The sequence below is a fragment of the Chiloscyllium plagiosum genome, chromosome 31, assembly GCF_004010195.1.
Source record: "Chiloscyllium plagiosum isolate BGI_BamShark_2017 chromosome 31, ASM401019v2, whole genome shotgun sequence".
Taxonomy (NCBI): Eukaryota; Metazoa; Chordata; class Chondrichthyes; order Orectolobiformes; family Hemiscylliidae; genus Chiloscyllium; species Chiloscyllium plagiosum.
The window spans coordinates 5,664,293-5,686,341 of record NC_057740.1 but is presented as its reverse complement, the minus strand read 5'-3'; the positions used below and the strand labels follow the sequence as shown (position 1 = coordinate 5,686,341).

General features: G+C 41.6%; 1 protein-coding gene across 3 annotated transcripts in view; it reads right to left on the bottom strand.

The window, feature by feature from the left end:
- Positions 1-22,049, bottom strand: part of LOC122565178 (E3 SUMO-protein ligase PIAS4-like) — a 98,301-nt gene that overhangs the window by 28,379 nt on the left and 47,873 nt on the right. For all 3 annotated transcript variants that reach the window (XM_043720882.1, XM_043720883.1, XM_043720884.1), the window contains exons 5-7: positions 13,178-13,268; positions 6,552-6,683; positions 4,229-4,334 (exon numbers count right to left, since the gene is read on the bottom strand). In XM_043720882.1, the coding sequence (XP_043576817.1) occupies positions 4,229-4,334; positions 6,552-6,683; positions 13,178-13,268 (329 nt within the window). The remainder of the gene's footprint in view (positions 1-4,228; positions 4,335-6,551; positions 6,684-13,177; positions 13,269-22,049) is intronic.

Below are 22,049 nucleotides of genomic sequence, written 5' to 3'. Positions count from 1 at the left end.
ATGTTCTTCCTGCCAATTAATAGTTTACTCCAGCAGTGATTCTGGTATATAATAACTCCCATCAGAAAGATTTCTTTGATTGCATCATAATTCAAATATATTTGAAAAGTTACAATATTTACTAAGAACTTCCAACTATTTGGTGGTACAGAATTGGAATATAGTTGAAAATAAAAGCAACAAGTTCCTGAAGTTTTCATCTTGCACACATCAGCACAAAAGGCAAGAAAGCCAAATTTCAAAACAATTAATCTGAACAATGGATACTTCAGAAGAAAAAGGGTGTTAGCAAATCAAGTTTGATCAGCTGAAGCCTTGCAATGGGAAAGCGGAGCTTCACAACTTCCATGGATTTCAAAAAAGGATTCAAAACGTGAATATATTCCTTTTGCTTGCAGAGATCAAGTTCTAGGACACTTCTGGTGGCCTTAAATAAAAGCAACCGATTCCTTAAAATTGGTTAACATAGCTATTAACCCCCTCAAGTTTATTAGATTAGATAGATTACATTACAGTGTGGAAACAGGCCCTTCGGCCCAACAAGTCAACACCGACCCACCACCCACCCATACCCCTACATTTACCCCTTACCTAACACTACAGGCAATTTAGCATGGCCAATTCACCTGACCTGCACATCTTTGGACTGTGGGAGGAAACCGGAGCACCCGGAGGAAACCCACACAGACACGGGGAGAACGTGCAAACTCCACACAGACAGTCGCCCGAGGCAGGAATTGAACCCGGGTCTCAGGCGCTGTGAGGCAGCAGTGCTAACCACTGTGCCACCGTGCCGCCCACTATTATTCAGCAAGTTCCTATCAATCACAGAATCACATTTCACATAAGATGTTGTTTTAGGATTTTCTGGTTGATTATGGTCTGTACTATGAGAAAGTGAGGACTGCAGATGCTGGAGATCAGAGCTGAAAATGTGTTGCTGGAAAAGCGCAGCAGGTCAGGCAGCATCCAAGGAGCAGGAGAATCGACGTTTCGGGCATGAGCCCTTCTTCAGGAATCCTGAAGAAGGGCTCATGCCCGAAACGTCGATTCTCCTGCTCCTTGGATGCTGCCTGACCTGCTGCGCTTTTCCAGCAACACATTTTCAGCTATGGTCTGTCCTATGCATATTTTACATAATGAAGTTTGATTCAATCAGCAAATTATTAAGTCATCTGCTTAGCTAACATTGCACTAGCACTGAAATTAATTCATAATGTTGCTCAATTATGAGGTAGGCAGGTCTTTTTAGACCAGTCAGTGGAAGGTACCCTTGAAACAACTTGCTTAACCAGTTCAATTTTGTTTTGGAATTCTGTGATGATTCAAGTATCTATTGGGTAAATGCCAACAACTGGCAAACAGTAGTGAAAAACCCATTAACCAATTCCTCAACAAAAATATCAAAGGAAGCACATTAGACTTGCTCCATATGAGAAGTGAACAACCTCAGAATGTAATATTTAATGGCATACAAATAAATCCTTATACGTGGTTACATATTCAAAGATTGTAAGTGTATTATCTGCAAATCAGAAATATGAATGGAATTATAGAATTATAGAGTCATAGAGATGTACAACATAGAAACAGATCCTTCGGTCCAACCCGTCCATGCCGACCAGATATCCCAACCCAATCTGGTCCCATCTGTCAGCACCTGGCCCATATCCCTCCAAACCCTTCCTATTCATATACCCATCCAGATGCCTCTTAAAATGCTGCAATTGTACCAGCCTCCCTCCTCCTACGGCAGCTCATTCCATACACATACCACCCTCTGCGTGAAAAAGCTGCCCCTCAGGTCTCTTGTACATCTTTCCCCTCTCATCCTAAACCTATGCCCTCTAGTTCTGGACTCCCCAACTCCAGGGAAAAGACTTTGTCTATTTACCATATCCATGCCCCTCAATTTTGTAAACCTCTATAAGGTCACCCCTCAGCCTCCGACGCTCCAGGGAAAACAGCCCCAGCCTGTTCAACCTCTCCCTGTAGCTCAAATCCTCCAACCCTGGCAACATCCTTGTAAATCTTTTCTGAACCCTTTCAAGTTTCACAACATCTTTCCGACAGGAAGGAGACCAGAACTGCACGCAATATTCCAACAGTGGCCTAACCAATGTCCTGTACAGTCGCAACATGACCTCCCAACTCCTGTACTCAATACTCTGACCAATAAAGGAAAGCACACCAACTGCATTCTTCACCATCCTATCTACCCCTGCGACTCCACTTTCAAGGAGCTACGAACCTGCACTCCAAAGACTCTTTGTTCAGCAACACTCCCTCGGCCCTTACCATTAAGGTGTATAAGTCCTGCCAAGATTTGCTTTCCCAAAACGCAGCACCTTGCATTTATCTAAATTAAACTCCATTTGCCACTTCTCAACCCATTGGCCTATCTGGTTCCAGATCCTGTTGTAATCTGAGGTAACCCTCTTCGCTGTTCACTACACCTCCAATTTTGGTGTCGTCTGCAAACTTACTAACTGTACCTCTTATGTCCGCATCCAAATCATTTATGAAAATGATAAAAAGTCGAGAACCCAGCACTGATCCTTGTGGCACTCCACTGGTCACAGGCCTCCAGTCTGAAAAACAACCCTCCACCACCACCCTCTGTCTTCTACCTTTGAGCCAGTTCTGTATCCAAATGGCTAGTTCTCCCTTGATTCCATGAGATCTCACCTTGCTAATCAATCAGTCTCCCAAATACATGTACATCCTGTCCCTCAGGATTCCCTCCAACAACTTGCCCACCACCGACGTCAGGCTCACTGGTCTTTATTTCCCTGGCTGGTCCTTACCACCCTTCTTATACAGTGGCACCACGTTAGCCAACCTCTAGTCTTCCAGCACCTCACCTTTGACTATTGATGATACAAATGTCTCAGCAAGAGACCCAGCAATCACTTCTCTCGCTTCCCACAGAGTTCTAGGGTACACCTGATCAGGTCATGGGGATTTATCCACCTTTACCCATTTCAAGATATCCAGCACTTCCTCCTCTGTAATATGGACATTTTGCAAGATGTCACCATTTATTCCCCTACAGTCTATATCTTCCATATCCTTTTCCACAGTAAATATTGATGCAAAATACTCATTTAGTATCTACCCCATTTTCTGCGACTCCACACAAAGGCCGCCTTGCCGATCTTTGAGGGGCCCTATTCTCTCCCTAGTTATCCTTTTGTCCTTAATGGATTTATAAAAACTCTTTGGATTCTCCTTAATTCTATTTGCCAAAACTCTCATATCCCCTTTTTACCCTCCTGATTTCCCTTTTACGTATTCTTCTACCATCTTTATACTCTAAGGATTCACTCGATCTACCCTGTCTATACCTTACATATATGCTTCCTTCTTTTTCTTAACCAAACCCTCAATTTCTTTAGTCATCCAGCATTCCCTACCTACCAGCCTTTTCTTTCACCCTAACAGGAATATAGTTTCACTGGATTCTCATTATCTCATTTCTGAAGGCTTCCCATTTTCCAGCCGACCGTTTACCTGCGAACATCTGCCCCCAATCAGCTTTTGAAAGTTCTTGCCTAATACCATCAAAATTGGCCTCTCTCCAATTTTGAATTTCAACTTTTAGATCTGGTCTATCCTTTTCCATCATTATTTTAAATCTAATAGAATTATGGTCGCTGGCCCCAAAGTGCTCCCCCACTGACACCTCAGTCACCTGCCCTGCCTTATTTCCCAAGAGCAGGTCAAGTTTTGCACCTTCTCTAGTCGGTACATCCACATACTGAATCAGAAAATTGTCTTGTACACACTTAACAGATTCCTCTTCATCTAAACCCTTAACACTATGGCAGTCCCAGTCGATGTTTGGAAAGTTAAAATCCCATACCATATCCACCCTATTATTCTTACAGATAGCTGAGATCTCCTTCCAAGTTTGTTTCTCAATTTCCCTCTGACTATTAGAGGGTCTATAATACAATCCCAATAAGGTGATCATCCCTTTCTTATTTCTCAGTTCCACCCAAATAACTTCCCTGGATGTATTTCTGCGAATATCCTCCCTCAGCACAGCTGTAATTCTATCCCTTATCAAAAATGCCCCCTCCCACCACTCCTCTCTTGCCTCCCTTTCTATCCTTCCTGTAGGATTTGTAACCTGGAACAAATTGAAGGCTAGGGCTCCTGATGATTGCAAGACAAAAAGCTTTAACAACAAGCATTTTTCTTTTCAGCCAAAAAAACTACTCACTCAATTCTCTGGAAATTTCAGAAGCTCTAGTTTCATTTGCTTGAAGTTTATGTAGCAATTCTGCTACTATATGTTGTTTTACTAGGTACAAGACCACAGAATATCGCTAGAATAAATAATCAAAAGAGAAACAGTTACATTCATGAAGTCAAATCTCCTTCACATCAGATGTTAGTGTCCATACCTACATTAATTCACTTACAATATCAAACTGAATTGCAGAATAGGCAATAAAATTCAAAGTTCGTGCGAAGATTTGTAGCTCGGGTGCTTGTTGCTGTGGTTCTGTTCGCCGAGCTGGAAGTTTTTGTTGCAAACGTTTCGTCCCCTGGCTAGGCGACATCATCAGTGCTTGGGAGCCTCCTGCGAAGCGCTTCTTTGGTGCTTCCTTCGGTGTTTATAGTGGTCTGTCCCTGCCGCTTCCGGTTGTCAGTTTCAGCTGTCCGCTGTAGTGGTTGGTATATTGGGTCCAGGTCGATGTGTTTGTTGATGGAGTTTGTGGAAGAATGCCATGCCTCTAGGAATTCCCTGGCTGTTCTCTGTCTGGCTTGCCCTATGATAGTAGTGTTGTCCCAGTCGAATTCATGTTGCTTGTTGTCTGCGTGAGTGGCTACTAAGGATAGCTGGTCGTGTCGTTTCGTGGCTAGTTGATGTTCATGTATGCGGATTGTTAGCTGTCTTCCTGTTTGTCCTATATAGTGTTTTGTGCAGACCTTATAGGACACTATATAGGACAAACAGGAAGACAGCTAACAATCCGCATACATGAACATCAACTAGCCACGAAACGACACGACCAGCTATCCTAAGTAGCCACACACGCAGACAACAAGCAACATGAATTCGACTGGGACAACACTACTATCATAGGGCAAGCCAGACAGAGAACAGCCAGGGAATTCCTAGAGGCATGGCATTCATCCACAAACTCCATCAACAAACACATCGACCTGGACCCAACATACCAACCACTACAGCGGACAGCTGAAACTGACAACCGGAAGCAGCAGGGACAGACCACTATAAACACCGGAGGAAACATCAAAGAAGCGCTTCGCAGGAGGCTCCCAAGCACTGATGATGTCGCCTAGCCAAGGGACGAAACGTTTGCAACAAAAACTTCAAGCTCGGCGAACAGAACCACAACAAAGTTTAAAATATTTAAAATAACACATCCACCTCTAAATAAATGCTAGATATTGAATAAAAATAAGGTTAAGACTATATCCATAATCAAAAGGAGAAAACTATATTTTTGTCTTGTCGCAGCAATGAGGAGATCTTATAGAATCCCTATTGCGCAGATCGAGGCCATTTGGCCCATTGAGTCTGCACTGATTCTCCAAATCAATCATCCTATCCCCTTAACATCACATTTCCCATGGGAAACCTACCAAACCCTGGACACTATGGGCAATTTAGCATGGCCAATTCACCTAACCTGCTCATCTTTGGACTATGGGAGGAAACCAGAGTACCCAGAGGAAACCTCCACAGACATAGGGAGGACGTGCAAACTCCACACGGACAGCAGTCACCCAAGACTGGAATCAAATCGAGGTTCCTGGTATTGTGAGGCAGCAGTGCTAACCACTGAGCTGCTGTGCTGCTTTACCTAAGACCTTTATTCCCTGCTTGGTCAGTAATGGAAAGGTCTGCCTTCGATGCTTACCTAAAGTCATCAGCTATCCTTAGTAGCTACACACGCAGACAACAAGCAACATGAATTTGACTGGGACAACACTACCATTATAGGGCAAGCCAGACAGAGAACAGCCAGGGAATTCCTAGAGGCATGGCATTCATCCAACAAACTCCATCAACAAACACATCGACCTGGACCCAATATACCAACCACTACAGCGGACAGCTGAAACTGACAACCGGAAGCGGCAGTGACAGACCACTATAAACACCGGAGGAAACATCAAAGAAGCGCTTCGCAGGAGGCTCCCAAGCACTGATGATGTCACCTAGCCAGAGGACAAAACGTTTGCAACAAAAACTTCCAGCTCAGCGAACAGAACCACAGCAGGCAATAAAATATTGCAGTGCACACAAAAGGTAATGATACTATAGTCTTCCCCGACTACTGGACTGCTCTCTCATTAGAGACAGGAGATTACTGTTGGTTTCATCTGAAGGTCACAACACCTCAGGCAAGGGGAGAGGTTGAGAAGAAGAGTCCTTCATGGTAACCTCAGCAAATGCAAAGTGAACCAGCACTGTTGGCGTCACTCACAAACTAGCCAGCCAACTCGGCTAACCGGTCAATACACATTACACTTCATATTTGGCCATTTAGAACCAATGAGGGTTTTACCTTGGCAAAATGTCCCCAAAATATATTTAAATAGTTAGCTCCACGAGATGTCAAATTTAATAGTGGTGTGATATCAATGGGTCGACAAGGCCTTTTTGGCTCTACTCCAGGTTTATTTGATGAAAAGTAACTCTATAATAAAGAAAAAACAGAAGTATAAAAAGGTATTGGTCATAAATTTCATTCAATATTGCAAGTTAAAATCACAGAAGATGATTCTAGTTTTAGATTCAGTACTTTGAAGGCCAAGTCTCTTTCACACATCATACTCCCAATAGATCTCAAGTTGCCGATAAACACCAGACTTCAGAGTTTGCTCAGAGGAAGATTCTCCTCCTATACGGAGGGAAGCAAAAGGGACAGGAAATTAAAAGCAGGAACATGTTATTGTTCTAATTCTGGTTCAGAACCATGAAAATCATCCTAAAAACCTCATCTATAGCATAGAAACAAGGGAATGACAAAACAACCAGTCTATGATGGTATTCAAGCATCTGACCACCTCTCTTCACCTTACCCTATCAGTGCATCCTTCTCACTAGTACACAACAGCAGTGAAACAGGAGAGGGAAAATAATGGACTGACATAGCAAAATTATTCCATTCCCTTCAAAGTAGGACAGCTCAAACCTTTTCACTTCAAGTCCTCTATTACACTGTTGTCGCTTCAATTTGTCAAATCCAGTTGGTCCAATGCGGCTAGCACATTTTCCAAAAAAAAATCTATCATAGTCTGCCCTAATTTGGGAAAATATTCCATGTATAACCCTCTCTTATTTCAGCCAACTTCAGCAACTTACCTATAAGCATGAGAGTGTGTGTCCAGGTAGCTATAATTTTACATCATGACTAATGTTGTACTGCCCTAGGAAGTCAGAATTTCATTCACTAAATATTAGCAAGATCAAACCACCTTTTGAATAAGACATTAAACTGAGACACTTTATCTTTGAGTGGATTTAAGAGATTGCAAGACACTATTTTGAACAACAGCATGGATTTTTCCTGGTGTCTCTTCCACCATTTAGTACTCAAACAAAAATAAAATTATATGGCCAATACCATATTTATATTTGTGGGGCCCTGCTGTAAGCAAATTAGCAGCCATGTTTCCTATGTTGCAAACTTATAACACTTAAAATATATTAACTAAAAATGTTTTATTGGTATCTGAATAAAAAAAACTTCATTCATTTATACTTTTAATTAATGGTCAGCACCTCAATTGTGAGGTCTAGTGTGCGACAGATTTGCACTTCTTCAATAGCAAAATACTTGCATATCATTACTGTACAAACTGCTGTTATTCGGAGACCTAAAATACATGTGAAATATGTGATCAATTTTTCAAACAAAAAAATCAAAACAATGGTGCATATTACTCTAGATATTAAGGAAAGTGATAAAATTAATGTATTTTTTAATGATATGAAAAGAATTCTTTAAAATGTATTATTTTGGGAAGAGGACGATGTGGTAAGTTAAAGACTAGCATTTCCAATTCTATCAGCTTGAGCAGAATTTATGTATCAATGTGTACCAAAATCCTATGTGAAATGATTGGACAGTCTATTTCAAGTTTTTCATGTGTATTGAGCTAAATGATACTATCCTAAATGTGACACTAATGATTAATCTCACTCAGAGCCCAAAGAATAGATAGTATGGGAGTGGAAAAGCTGTCTAATTGCTGCAAAGATTAGGTTTAATGCCAGAGTGCAGTATAATGGACAAATACTTAACTGGTCAATTGAAGTAGGAACAAAAACAGAAATTGCTGGAAAAACTCAGCTGGTCTGGCAGCAGTTGTGGAGGTAGAGCAGAGTTAACATTTTGGGTTCAGTGGCCCTGTTTCAGAACTGATTATAGCTAGAAGGTTGGTATACATGTTAAAGAAGGGGCGGAGTTTGAGGAGGAGGAGTAACAATAGGTGGAGATGGAGCCTAGAGAAAGGAGGAAACAGAAAGAGCACGCGGTGAGGGAGTGGAGGCGACCCAGGACCTGGATGTGCTTGGCAGGGGGGGGGGGGGAGTCAAAATGTTCGGCCACAGGGCGGTGGGGTTGATTGGTGCAGGTGTCCCGGAGATGCTCCCTAAAGCGCTCTGCAAGGCGGCATCCAGTCTCCCTAATGTAAAGGAGACCACAACGGATACAATAAATGACACTTGTGGAAGTGGAAGTGCAAGTGCAAGTGAAACTTGGATGGATGTGGAAGGCTTCTTTGGGGCCTTGGATGGAGGTGAGGGGGGAGGTTTGGGCACAGGTTTTGCAATTCTTGCAGTGGCAGGGGAAGGTGCCAGGAGGGTAGGGTGGGTTGTTGGGGAGTGTGGACCTGACCAGGTAGTCATGGGGGGGAAAATGGCTTTTGCAGAAAGCGGATAGGGGTAGGGAGGAAAATATATCCCTGATGGTGGGGTCTGTTTGTGGGCGGTGGATGATGCGGTTTATGCAGAGGTGAGTGGGGTGGAAGTTGAGGACCGGGGGGGTTTCTGTCCTTGTTGCAGGGTGGGGTTTGAGAAATGAAAGAGGTTATTGGTTAGCCCCAAAAGAGACTAATAATTTTAATTCAAAAAACCCTCAGAAAAAAACTGGAAGCTCATCACGAGGTTTCACAGATCATTGAAATCTGGCTTACAGTTCAATAGTGGTTTCATCAGTAACTCACCAACTAAATCTATGAAGCATTGCTCAAATTATTTTAGGCGGATGGCAAATATATTATTTGGTGGAATGCATGAGGGCCGAGCAGATGCTGCCACCATCATAACTGCAGGCAATTAGATAATCCACTGTACCATTACAATTGGTATAATAATGGGGAATGATTGAGAGATTTTAAAAACTACATAATAATTTGTATCATTGAAAGTCACAGGTGAGGTGCCAGAAGACTGGAGGTTGACTAATGTGGTGCCACTATTTAAAAAGGGTGGCAAGGACAAGCCAGGGAACTGTAGACCAATGAGCCTGACGTCGGTGGTGAGTGAGTTGTTGGAGGGAATCGTGAGGGACAGGATGTATTTGGAAAGGCAAGGACTGATTAGGGATAGTAAACATTGCTTTGTGCGTCAAAAATCATGTCTCACAATCTTGATTGAGTTTTTTGAAGAAGGAGCAAAGAGGATTGATGAGGACAGAGCGGTAGATGTGATCAATATGGACTTCAGTAAGGCATTTGACAAGGTTCTCTATGGGAGACTGGTTAGTAAGGTTAGATCTCTCGGACTACAGGGTCAACTAGCCATTTGGATATGGAACTGGCTCAAAAAAGGTAGAAGACAGAGGGTGGTAGTGGAGGGTTGTTTTTCAGACTGGAGGCCTGTGACCAGTGGAGTGCCACAAGGATCAGTACTGGGTCCACTACTTTTCACCATTTATATAAATGATTTGGATGTGAGCATAAGAGGTATAGTTAGTAAGTTTGCAGACGACACCAAAATTGAAGGTGTAGAGGACAGCGAAGAAGGTTACCTCAGATTACAACAGGATCTTGATCAGATGGGCTGAGAAGTGGCAGATGGAGTTTAATTTAGATAAATGCAAGGTGCTGCATTTTGGGAAAGCAAATCTTAGCAGGGCTTATACACTTAATAGTAAGGTCCTAGGGAGTGTAGCTGAACCTTGGATTGCAGGTTCATAGCTCCTTGAAAGTAGAGTCGCAGGTAGATACGATAGTGAAGGCGGCGTTTGGTATGCTTTCCTTTATTGGTCAGAGTATTGAGTACAGGAGTTGGGAGGTCATGTTGCAGCTGTACAGGACATTGGTTCGGCCACTGTTGGAATATTGTGTGCAATTCTGGTCTCCTTCCTATCGGAAAAGTGTTGTGAAACTTGAAAGGGTTTAGAAAAGATTTACAAGGATGTTGCCAGGGTTGGAGGATTTGAGCTATAAAGACAGGATGAATAGGCTACGGTTGTTTTCCCTGGAGCGTCGGAGGCTGAGGGGTGACCTTATAGAGGTTTATAAAATTATGAGAGGCATGGATAGGATAAACAGACAAAGTCTTTTACCTGGAGTGGGAGAGTCTAGAACTGGACGGCATAGGTTTCAGGTGAGAGGGGAAAGATATAAAAGAGATCTAAGAGGCAACCTTTTCAAAAAAAAAGGTGGTGTATGGAATAAGCTGCCTGACAAAGTGGTTGAGGCTTGTACAATTGCAGCATTTAAAAGACATCTGGATGGGTATATGAATAGAAAAGAGTTTGGAGGGATATGGGCCAGGTTGGGATATCTAATCAGCGTTGATGAGTTGGACCAAAGGGTCTATTTCCATGCAGTACATCTCTATAACTCTAAATATATTTAATGACTCAAAATTCAGATTCGTAGTGCAAATTGTTTAAGCACTGAAAAAAAAATTTATACTCAAAATGGTTTCTACAATGCAAGTGCTCACAATGACAGCTAGAACCATGTAGAGCAAGCAGTTCATAATATTAAAAAAGTGGAACGCTGATGTGAAGCCACTTTAGTGCTAGGACTCCAGCTGATGTCCTCCCAAAAGTTCACTCCTGAATATGCATTTAGCCAATTTCCCGTCACCTCCCCAATTCAGTGCTACATAAAAGGGAATAACTATTACCCATAGGTTAGTTGTTGGTTGAGCTCTAGACTTTGCTGTTTAAAGTTGCTAAAGTCAACCCAAATGGATTGGTAGTGACCTTAATGCTTCTGTACAAACCAGCTGTTCCCACATATGGGTATATGAGTACACATGTCCCTTGAATGACAGCATGACTTGGAAAATGAACGAGAGGGCACACAGGACAAACTAATGAAGCAGGACGGGAAAGCAAGCTGCCAGAGGAAGCATAGAGACTGGTACAATTCCAACATTTAAAAAACATTGGGACAGGTACATGGACAGGAAGGATTTAGAAGGATATGGGCCAAACACAGGCAAATGGAACTAGTTTAGTTTAAAAAAAATCTGGTTGGCATGGACAGGTTGGGCTGAATGATCTGTTTCCATGCTGTAGGATTCCAGTGCGTAGTCTTCATTTTTTTTTTGCTGTTCCTTCTTGACCAGGTTACACTACTTGGGAATTTGTACAGAGAAAGTATCAAGGATAGGTTGTGGTGCAGAGAGGATGGGATAGTGAGAGTTGCATGCTTACACCAAGTGCAGCTTGTATATGAAGACAAAGGGGACTTGGGATGAAAACAGGAGGATTAGGTATGAGGAGAGTGCAATCTTCCATGTTTTAGCACTTCTGTTTCTTTAGCCTAAGCAATGCAAGTCTTTGGCCAGTAACATCTCCCCCTTTTGGGTCAAGAGGGTATGTATGCATTCACATCTCCCTCCAGTTTGATCCTGCTACCTTCAGGTGTGTGTAACCTTATCTAACAAGTGAGAACCAAGCAACCCAATACTTATTTAGCACTTTGGCTGGTATCACTGTGAAATTAAGAAATTGGCAGTGCACACAAGTTGCAGGAATGAGGCTTCAAGCAGTGCTAAGTATTTGAGTAGTAAGCATGTACATGTCAGATGGAGCCCTGATTTATAGGAATTATTAATAGGTAGGTGATGGAACTCAGGTAAATGAAGCAAAGCCCAGGGCTAGTGAATTTGATAAGATGGCATTTGAAGATGCAATCACCAATCTTGACCAAACATTTTGCAATGCTACATTCTCCATAATCTTCAAGTACCATCTAAGGATTTAGCATTCAGATGAAGAGAAATTTCTTCACTAGAGTGGTGAGCCTGTGGAATTCTCTGCTACAGAAAGTAGTAGAGGTCAAACATTGAATATTTTCAAGGAGTCAGATATCATTCTTTGGGCTAACAGGTATGGGAAGAAAGCAGGAACAGGTAACTGAATAGGCAAAACAGGCTTGAAGGGCCACTTGGTCTACTGTTGCTCCTATTTTCTACATTTCAATCAGATCCACTATTTGACACAATTTCAGATGAGGTACTATAGCCAAAGGATTGATTTCTCCAAGCCATCTTTGAGATTCTCTGAACAAGATCCAAAGTCATGAGCAGAACTTAAACAGAAGCTTTCCATAATTAGTTCACATAGGATCCTTCCAGCTGCATGATGATCTCATTTGTTTGGACCAAAATCAAATTTTGTTTCAGCAGTAAAATAAGTCTCAAATTCATCAGTTCCCTTTACTTTTGGTGCTACAAACACAGTTAATTACAAAATTCCAAGTGCTAGGCAATGCTCAGTTTAAAAAACCCATTGAACTGGCATTTATTACAACACTTGCTGTTACCTAATTTTTCAATGAGCAAACTGCCTACTCTGATCAATGCATGTTCTTCATAATTCTGATTGCAAAGAGAAAGCAAGAGGGAATGTGTGAAAGAAAGAGAGATTGAACGGCGAATTAGAGAATAAATGCGAATTTTGAAAATTGATTTATGGCCTGGTAGCAACTATGAAAGTTGCTTTAAAAAGACAATGATTTTACATCAGAAACCTTTTCTTTAAATTCTACTAATAGTAAGCACATTACTACACTACTTCAGTTAAATACTTTAATATTTAATTACTAAGATGTAATCAAATTTTGCATATGAAAAGATTTTTTTAGTCTTCCAGTTTCATATCAGGTTTTAAAATTCTGTTGTCTAGTCCTCATACGCAATGAGACAGCAAAGGCTTACCGTAAAAGGACACACTCTGGAATTTACTTTTATTGACAGGTAGGGAGGATACTGGTCGTCTTGAATAAATTCTGTATCTGAGTGGCAAATCCTTTAAAAAAGAAAAATATTAATTTTGTTGAAAAATAAATTCCGTATCACTACTTCTATCACCATTTCTCTCATCTTTACTGAAGGCCAAACGAGAGATTGTAGTTCTTTTCATTACTGGTTGCTTTGGTTGGATTGTAGAAGCACTGTTCCAACACTAATCTTACATTTGCAAAAATCAGAATATGCCACTGCTTTAACGTTCTGACTGCAGTCGCACAGCCAAAAACTTGAGAAATTAGTCCATTAGGAGCTCCACTGAAATTTTGCTTGAAATGTCAGCATTCTACCATTAGTTATCAAGGAAAAGCAGAATATTTACCTGTATTGTTTTATAATGAACTACAAACGTGGTTTCACTTTTGTTTGAGATACAAGGAAGGGAGAAATAAGAGAAAATAAATTGAGTCTCAAAATTAGAAATCGGTCCATTACAAGATTTAGTAATTTGCATGTCTAGGCTAATGTTCAACATACCACCTGAAATTTAAATAATTATCCCAGTCTCATTTACAATGAGAGGATCAACTAGGATCGAGCTGAACATTGACAATAAGTGAAGCCAATAGCCATTTCATAACAGAATAGCCCCTTGCTTGGATGGGTTCAACTCCAAAAACGCAAGAAGGTGGTCACAATCCAAAATGAAGCAGCCTGCTGGATTGGCACTGCATCTACAAGTATCCACTTCCCTACACCACCAACACTCAGTAGCAGCAGCGTGTACTACCTACAAAACGCACTGTAGAAATTCACCAAAAGATCCATAGACTGCACCTTTCACGCCATGAGCACTTGCAATTAGAAGGACAAGGGCTGCAGATACTTGGGAACACCACCACCTTCAAGTTCTCCTCCAAGCCACTCACCATCCTGAGTTGGAAATATAATCACTGTACCTTCACGGTCACTGGGTCAAAATCCTGGAATTCCTTCCTTAAGGGCTTTGTGGGTCTACGTACCGAATGTGACCTGCAGCAGCTCAAAAAGGTAGTTCACCACCATCTTCTCAAGGGTAACTAAGGAAGGGCAATAAATTCTGGCCAATTAGCGATACCCACATCTGATTAATGAATAAAAATCGGTTAGACTAGTATCAGTCACTCTAATCCCAAGATCATATTGGCTCAAATTGTTTGCTTAAAGACACCTATCTCCACTCTACTTGCAATTCGAGGCTCCCAATGTAGGGATCGGGGGACAGTAACAGTGAGAGCTAGAGCGTGCGCACGAGAGAGAGAGACAGAGACAGCCATCCGATTCACGTATGTCCTTCACGGAAGGAAACGGTCATCCTTACTTGCACATCCATTAATATCATTTATTGTATCCGTTGCTCCTGATGCGGTCTCCTCTACATTGGGGAGACTGGGCGCCTCCTAGCAGAGCGCTTTAGGGAACATCTCCTGGACACCCGCACCAATCAACCACACCGCCCCGTGGCCCAACATTTCAACTCCCCCTCCCACTCTGCCGAGGACATGGAGGTCCTGGGCCTCCTTCACCACCGCTCTCTCACCACTAGACGCCTGGAGGAAGAACGCCTCATCTTCCACCTCGGAACACTTCAACTCCAGGACATCAATGTGGACTTCAACAGTTTCCTCATTTCCCCTTCCCCCACCTCACCCTAGTTCTAAACTTGCAGCTCAGCAATGTCCCAATGGCTTGTCCGAACTTGTCCTACCTGCCTGCCTATCTCCTTTTCCACCTATCCACTCCACCCTTTCCTCCCTGACCTATCACCTTCATCCCCTATCCCACTCACCCATTGTACTCTATCCTACTTTCTCCCCACCCCCACCCTCCTCTAGCTTATCTCTCCACACTTCAGGCTCACTGCCTTTATTCCTTTCGCCTGAAACGTCGATTTCGAAGCTCCTTGGATGTTGCCTGAACTGCTGTGCTCTTCCAGCACCACTAATCCAGAATCTGGTTTCCAGCATCTGCAGTCATTGTTTTTACCTTTTTACATCCTCACCTGGTCAGGCCTACATGTGACTCCAAACCCAAAACAATATGGTTGGTCCTTAACTATCCTGTGGACAATTAATACTAACCTAGCCAAGAATGTCTTCATCCCATGAACAAATTTTAGAAAAAAGTGTTTGCGTGCTCAGAAAAATACATTTGCTCTACTCAGGGACTGCTCTCCCATCATCAAATCGGGTAACCCTTGAAATTGCTCAAGTTTCAGTTTCTCAAGGTGCAAAAAGATAGCAGTGCTGCAAGAGCCTCATTTCACGAAATGTTTTAGAGTAACTATTCCCAATATTTGTACCAGGTAAGAAAGATGAAGTCTATAACATATAGCCTTGCTGTGACTATATTTTACACACCTCTCATCCCCACTGAAGACAGTGCAATGAAAACATGGAATATCAGCAAAATCACTTCTCACCCACATAAAACCACTGGCTAAAAACTGAAAGAAGCCATTTTTTCCTTGCTCAAATTTTCATTGTATGGATAGGGTTGATAGACAAGGTCTTTTCCCTGGATGGTATAGGTTTAGGATGAGAGGCGAAAGATTTAAAAGGGACCCAAGAGGCAATATTGTCCAGGCAGAGGGTGGTGTGTGTATGGAATTAGCTGCCAGAGGAAGTGGTGGAGGCCAATACAATTACAACATTTAAAAGACATTTGATTGGTTTATGAATTGAAAGGGTTTACAGGGATATGGGCCAAGTGCTGGCAAATGGGACTAGATTAGTTTAGGATATCTGGTTGGAGAGTTGGACCGAAGGGTCTATTTTTGTGCTGTACATCTGATTACATATTTAGAACAATACTGACTGGAGTGTCTTCTCAGGTGGCATGGCTATGGGACAGCAAATTTAAAACATTTTAAAAAGCTTAGTTGTAATATCTACCATAATTCAGAACAAACTAAATTGGACTGAAGACAGAATCACTTGTGCAAATTTCAATTTTTCTAAATTAAACTTGAACAATGAAAAGATACTGCAGGCAACAAAAAGACATTGATCTTTGGATTTATGAAGAACAGGCCTTGGAACTGTACAATTTAGATAAGATGGAGTAGTGTTCCACAAACAAAGCATAGACATCTTTTTCTAGAAGACTGAACACAAGAGGCTTCAAGCAAGGGAAAAATGAAAGAAATGAAAAAAAAAGGGTTCTTTCTGGGTAGGTTAAAATCCTTTAATAGTGAGCAGAATATAATTAAGTCCTGAGCTTTAAGGGCAGATTTAAAGAACAGTATCAATATACTATTCTTAGAAGGGATATAAAATATAGTGAACCATTCAGAGATCTTTACTGGGGTTAAAGAAGTTGCCCCAAGTGGATCGTCAGAAGGAGATCTCAGACAGACTTGGCTGATCATCAGGAGAACTGACCGTCATCAAGAGCCAACCACTTCACATTACTGAATAACTAATAGCAACACATCTTAGAATACTGATGAAGAATTTACTTCCTTGGAGTAGAGTAATTCGAGACACTGGTGAAGCATTGAAGAAAATGACAAATTTTAAAAATCCCTTCATGTTTCATAAACAAAGTGGCATTTGACCCATCGGAATTGCTTATTGCGACAGACTGAGCCTCATCTACTTTGCCTTCACCCATCCTAGTTGCCGCAAGCACAGCTAACAGGGTTGTTGATTCCACATAGCAATGATATTTGTTTAATCATCTCTCATTTCTGTGTTTGTTGAAGAAATTGCCGCTGGTGAATAGATGCAGGAACCAAAAGATTCAAAGCCTCCTCGAGTGCCTGATGACATGCGGTGTCTCAAATTTCTAATAACCCAAAAGTGTTTTGGGTTTGAATGAATCATTACTAACTGCTATCAGTTTCATCCTTGATGTCCTATTGCATAAATTGGTCACTCTCTAATTGAAATTATACTTCCGCAGGTTCATTTTGCTCAGTTTAAAATTGCTCAGTTTGTACTATTTTAGACAAAGTGGAACAGCTACATATTCTACATGATGGTTCTATCTCTCCACCCTTCAGGCACTGCCTGTATTCCTAATGAAGGGCTTTTGCCCAAAATGTCGATTTTCCTGCTCCTCGGATGCTGCCTGAACTGCTGTGCTTTTCCAGCACCATTCTACTCCAGAATCCAATACATACTCTACATGAGTCAGTACTTTAGAACCCAAAATGCAACAATCAAATCACCTCTTTTCCAATGAGAAAATACCCAATTTACAACACTAATCATCATAATCAAGTCTCCTGGCCCCTTTAATCATTCTGGCATAGATTCTATAATTAATAAATATTTACTGAAGTACTTCAATAATTTCCAAATCACTCAGATCAATGACACAGTCATTGCTTTCTTGGAAGTTCAAAATTTACATGAAATATATTTTCTCATTTTAAAATTTAAAGTTATTCAAGTTGTACCAAAAGCTGAAATGTACCATAAAATATTTAAAAAACAAAATAAATTATATTAGTAAGTTAAAAATCTGAAGATTGAAATAATCTACAGAGATTGGTATGCTGTCACAAAGCAACCTTTGATATACACGTGCATAGTCTGACATTGGTCTGGCTTCCTCAGTGCCAGCTCAGATTGAAAAGAACCCCTCACGCTCCTGTTTATATCCATCAGCCAGGGCTCTGACTGACCCAAGTTAACAGCCCTAATTAGAGACCTCATTCTGTGATGTACATGTGACTGATCTCGTTACAATTACTACATCCCTCCCACTCGGAATCTGACAACTGAGGCCTGTTCTTTTTCTTGTAGCCTCTCCTGAGGAGTTTATGCACCAGGTCCAGTTCTTCCGATTCAGCCTTGGATACCGGCAACGTGTAGCAGACTGTAACCCAATTCTTGTGCCCAGAGCATCCCGAAAGAAATTCATCCTCTTCTTTAGGCAGTAAAAGTTCAAAACTCACATGACACCAGGTTATAGTCTAAAAGTGTTTATTTGAAAACACTAGCTTTCAGAGCGCTGCTCCTTCATCAGGTGCTAATGAGAGAGGAAGTCCTTAGACACAGAATTTATAAGGAAAGAACAAAGTGTCATACAACTCATGAGAACAAATTCAGTTGCAAGAGTTGAATGACACTTTGATCTTTTCCTTATAAATTCTGTGTCTAATATCCAAAAGCTAATGTTTTCAAATATACCCATTGGACTATAACCTGATGCCATGTGATTTTTGATCCTGTTCAACACCAGCACCTCCAAATCAGGCAGTAAAAGCCTTGAGGCCGTGATATCTGTCGTGCCCACCTCACACTCCAAGGTTTCATCAATGCTAGACAGAGGGAGAACCCACAGGGTCTGCCAGCCTTTCTGGCTGTTGAGGGGGTAGGGTATGTTTTGCTCCTGCATTGTTTCTAAGTTTGCAGTTTCAGTTTCATGTGCTTGTTCAGGATCGCCTCACCTACCCAAACTTTGTGTATCGTGGCACCTGACCTCATGTCGACCATGCCTGTTAATGATGCACAGCCATTTCTGTGGATACTACACCAAATTTCGTCCCTGCAAATAAACTCATTTAGAGGAGACTTGTGTCTCGCACCGGTGTTCCTAATGTCGTTTCACCTCCTCCCCATGTCCAGGAAGATCATATTTAATCTAGTGCAAAGTCTTCTCTTCATTAGCAACTCTGCTGGAGCTATCCCTGTAGTTCCATGAAGGGTGATCAGATATCCCCTGGACCATTGGATGCTGACACCGAATGCCATTTAACTTGAGGAAATATTCAAATTCCCTGCTGGTAAATAATGGCTTGTTGTCTGTGACCAAACACTTTGGGGAGTCCATGTATTGCAAAAGATGCTTGCAGCTTTTCTATTGTCATCCATGTTTCACAAATGAACTCTATGCTCTCCAGCCACTGAATGAGCATCCACAATGATGAAGAATCTTGACTCCCATGAAATAGTTATACATTGAATATGCCAACCAAGTCCAGGGTTTACCTGGCCATTCCCATGAATGTGCTGGAACAGCTAGTGGTAATTTTTTGTCCTTGTGGCACTCTATGCACCGTCCATCAACAGGTCTGTCAGTAAAGGAGCATAACCCCAACCAGGGACAAAGATGCAGGAGACAGGCTGGATTCAGGCAAATGGAAGACGTTTATTTAAGCAAAAACCAGTTAATGCAGGGAGAGGACCAAAGGAATATCCCTGCATCTGGTCTCCATGTATGAACTCAATTATTCTCTTAATCTTTCACTCAGATCAGAAGAGAGGTCAATGACACACACTGATTTTACAGTAAAGAACATTTTTCTTATACATGGAGTTACAATGATCACAGAAAATGTGGTCACTATGTCCTTGCCTCTTACTCTGTTTACGCAATCCTATAGATACCTAGTTAATAATGGATAGCCCCAAAATCCCATATCTTATGGCGTTTAACAGACACTACAATTTCTAGGCCCTGGGATCTTCCTATGCCTCCTATACATTCACATTCCAAAATTACTATCTATACTCCTTCAGATCTGTTTCCAGCTGTCTTATCTCTAAGGACAGCTTGAATTCAATTATTCAATGTATTCCATGTGCTACCTTTATCAAATTTAGTTACTCCTTCTTTGTTTCCCACTGATATAATGATAAATGTAAAAATACAAAAAACAGTTTTAACTTACTTGCTCTAAGATTTGTAATACTGAATGGTTATAAAATATTAAGTTATACAGCTACTTCTACTGTCAGCACTTTGTGATTAATGGTCTGTGAACAATCTATTTTGTTCAGGGCGTAAGAGAATTTGCTTCCTAAAGCTAGTTAACTTCACATTTATGTCAATACTTTTTCTTTAATAATGTTTATTATGCTTGTTTTTTTTCCCCCCCATTTTATATATATATATCTAACTTTATGTTGAAAAGTACCCCATGATTCTCTGAAGAATCTTTAACAGGAACTTTTTAAAAAAAGATATTCTGAAGTATTCCTAAAATTTAATTATTAGAAAGTAACTTTAGCTGTTGTTCTGGTAGCTGCTTAGGGAATTAACAGGCTGCATCTCACACCAGCTATTAATTTACTGGGACAATTATTATTTTAGCGCTGGGACAGGCTGCCTCACCTTGGGCCCAAGCTTTTTCATACCATCAGCGGTATCTGAACCAGATGCTTCTCATAAGAGACTGGAACCAAAGTTGCACCCTTAATCTGTAAAGGTTCCCCGGAAAAGGATCTTAGACTAACCAAGGTCTTGTGCAAACCTAAGGGTTGGGGTCTAAAGCGACTTTTATTAAAGACTGGTTCTGCAATCACTGAAATGGCCATAAAAGTACTGACCTTCATTAGGACCAGGTCACCATTTAACCAGATGTTTATTTTCATTGGTTCCGATTTGGATATTGCTAAGCAATTTAACTGTTCCAAGCTAGATGTAGGTAGACCTTCTAGGGTGTGCACTCTCCTCGATACCAGCCAGAGTTCTCTTACTCAATTCAGGCTTGCTGGGACTACATTGCTGTCTATAATGGCTTGTTGACCTGGATCCTGAAGAAAATGTTAACCACTTGGCCGAAGCTTGGCTTCATTTTGGGGTTTTGCTGTGGGCTGGCCTAAAGTCCCTCTGTTCAGGATATGTCCTGCGAGGCTATACAATTGCCTTTATTCAAGTTGTGCTCCCCCTAACTCAGAGCCTGGAAAGGGTGTCCACTTCCATTGACACACCCTGGAACTCATATGCTCCATTTGCCATATTTTCTAATGACAAAGCGAGCTGGAGTGTTTATTTGAAATCCAATTGGGCTTCAGGGAATAGATGCTGCTGTATTGTTACATAATTAATCCCATATACAAAATGGTCTCGCAGCATCTCATTAAGGGTTAAACCAAAGTCAAAAAGTCTCTATCAGTCATCTTAACTTCATCAAAATCCCAACAGAGATTCCCTTGGTTCTTGAACTGCTGAGTAAAACTGATAGCGTTTCAGAATTGGAGGTGGTTTGCGGTGGTAATATTCCTTAACTAAATCTGCCAAGTATTTAAAGAGTTCAAAGTTTGCGCGAAGATTTGTAGCTCGGGTGCTCGTTGCTGTGGTTCTGTTCGCTGAGCTGGAAGATTTTGTTGCAAACGTTTCGTCCCCTGGCTAGGCGACATCATCAATGCTTGGAAGTCTCCTGCAAAGCGCTTCTTTGATGTTTCCTCTGGTGTTTATAGTGGTCTGTCCCTGCCGCTTCCGGTTGTCAGTTTCAGCTGTCCGCTGTAATGGTTGGTATATTGGGTCCAGGTCGATGTGTTTGTTGATGGAGTTTGTGGATGAATGCCATGCCTCTAGGAATTCCCTGGCTGTTCTCTGTCTGGCTTGCCCTATGATAGTAGTGATACATCAGGAGCATCTCGGAACTGACAGCCAGACTACTGCGACCACTAGGACTCATAATGGCACACAAACCAACAGCCACGCTCAGACAACAACTCAACAGAACGAAGGACCCGATACCCAACATGAGCAAAACGAATGTAGTGTACAAAATACCATGCAAGGACTGCACTAAACACCTATATAGGACAAACAGGAAGACAGCTAACAATCCGCACACATGAACATCAACTAGCCACGAAACAACACGACCAGCTATCCTTGGTAGCCACACACGCAGACAACAAGCAACATGAATTCGACTGGGACAACACTACGATCATAGGGCAAGCCAGACAGAGAACAGCCAGGGAATTCCTAGAGGCATGGCATACATCCACAAACTCCATCAACAAACACATCGACCTGGACCCAATATACCAACCACGACAGCGGACAGCTGAAACTGACAACCGGAAGCGGCAGGGACAGACCACTATAAAAC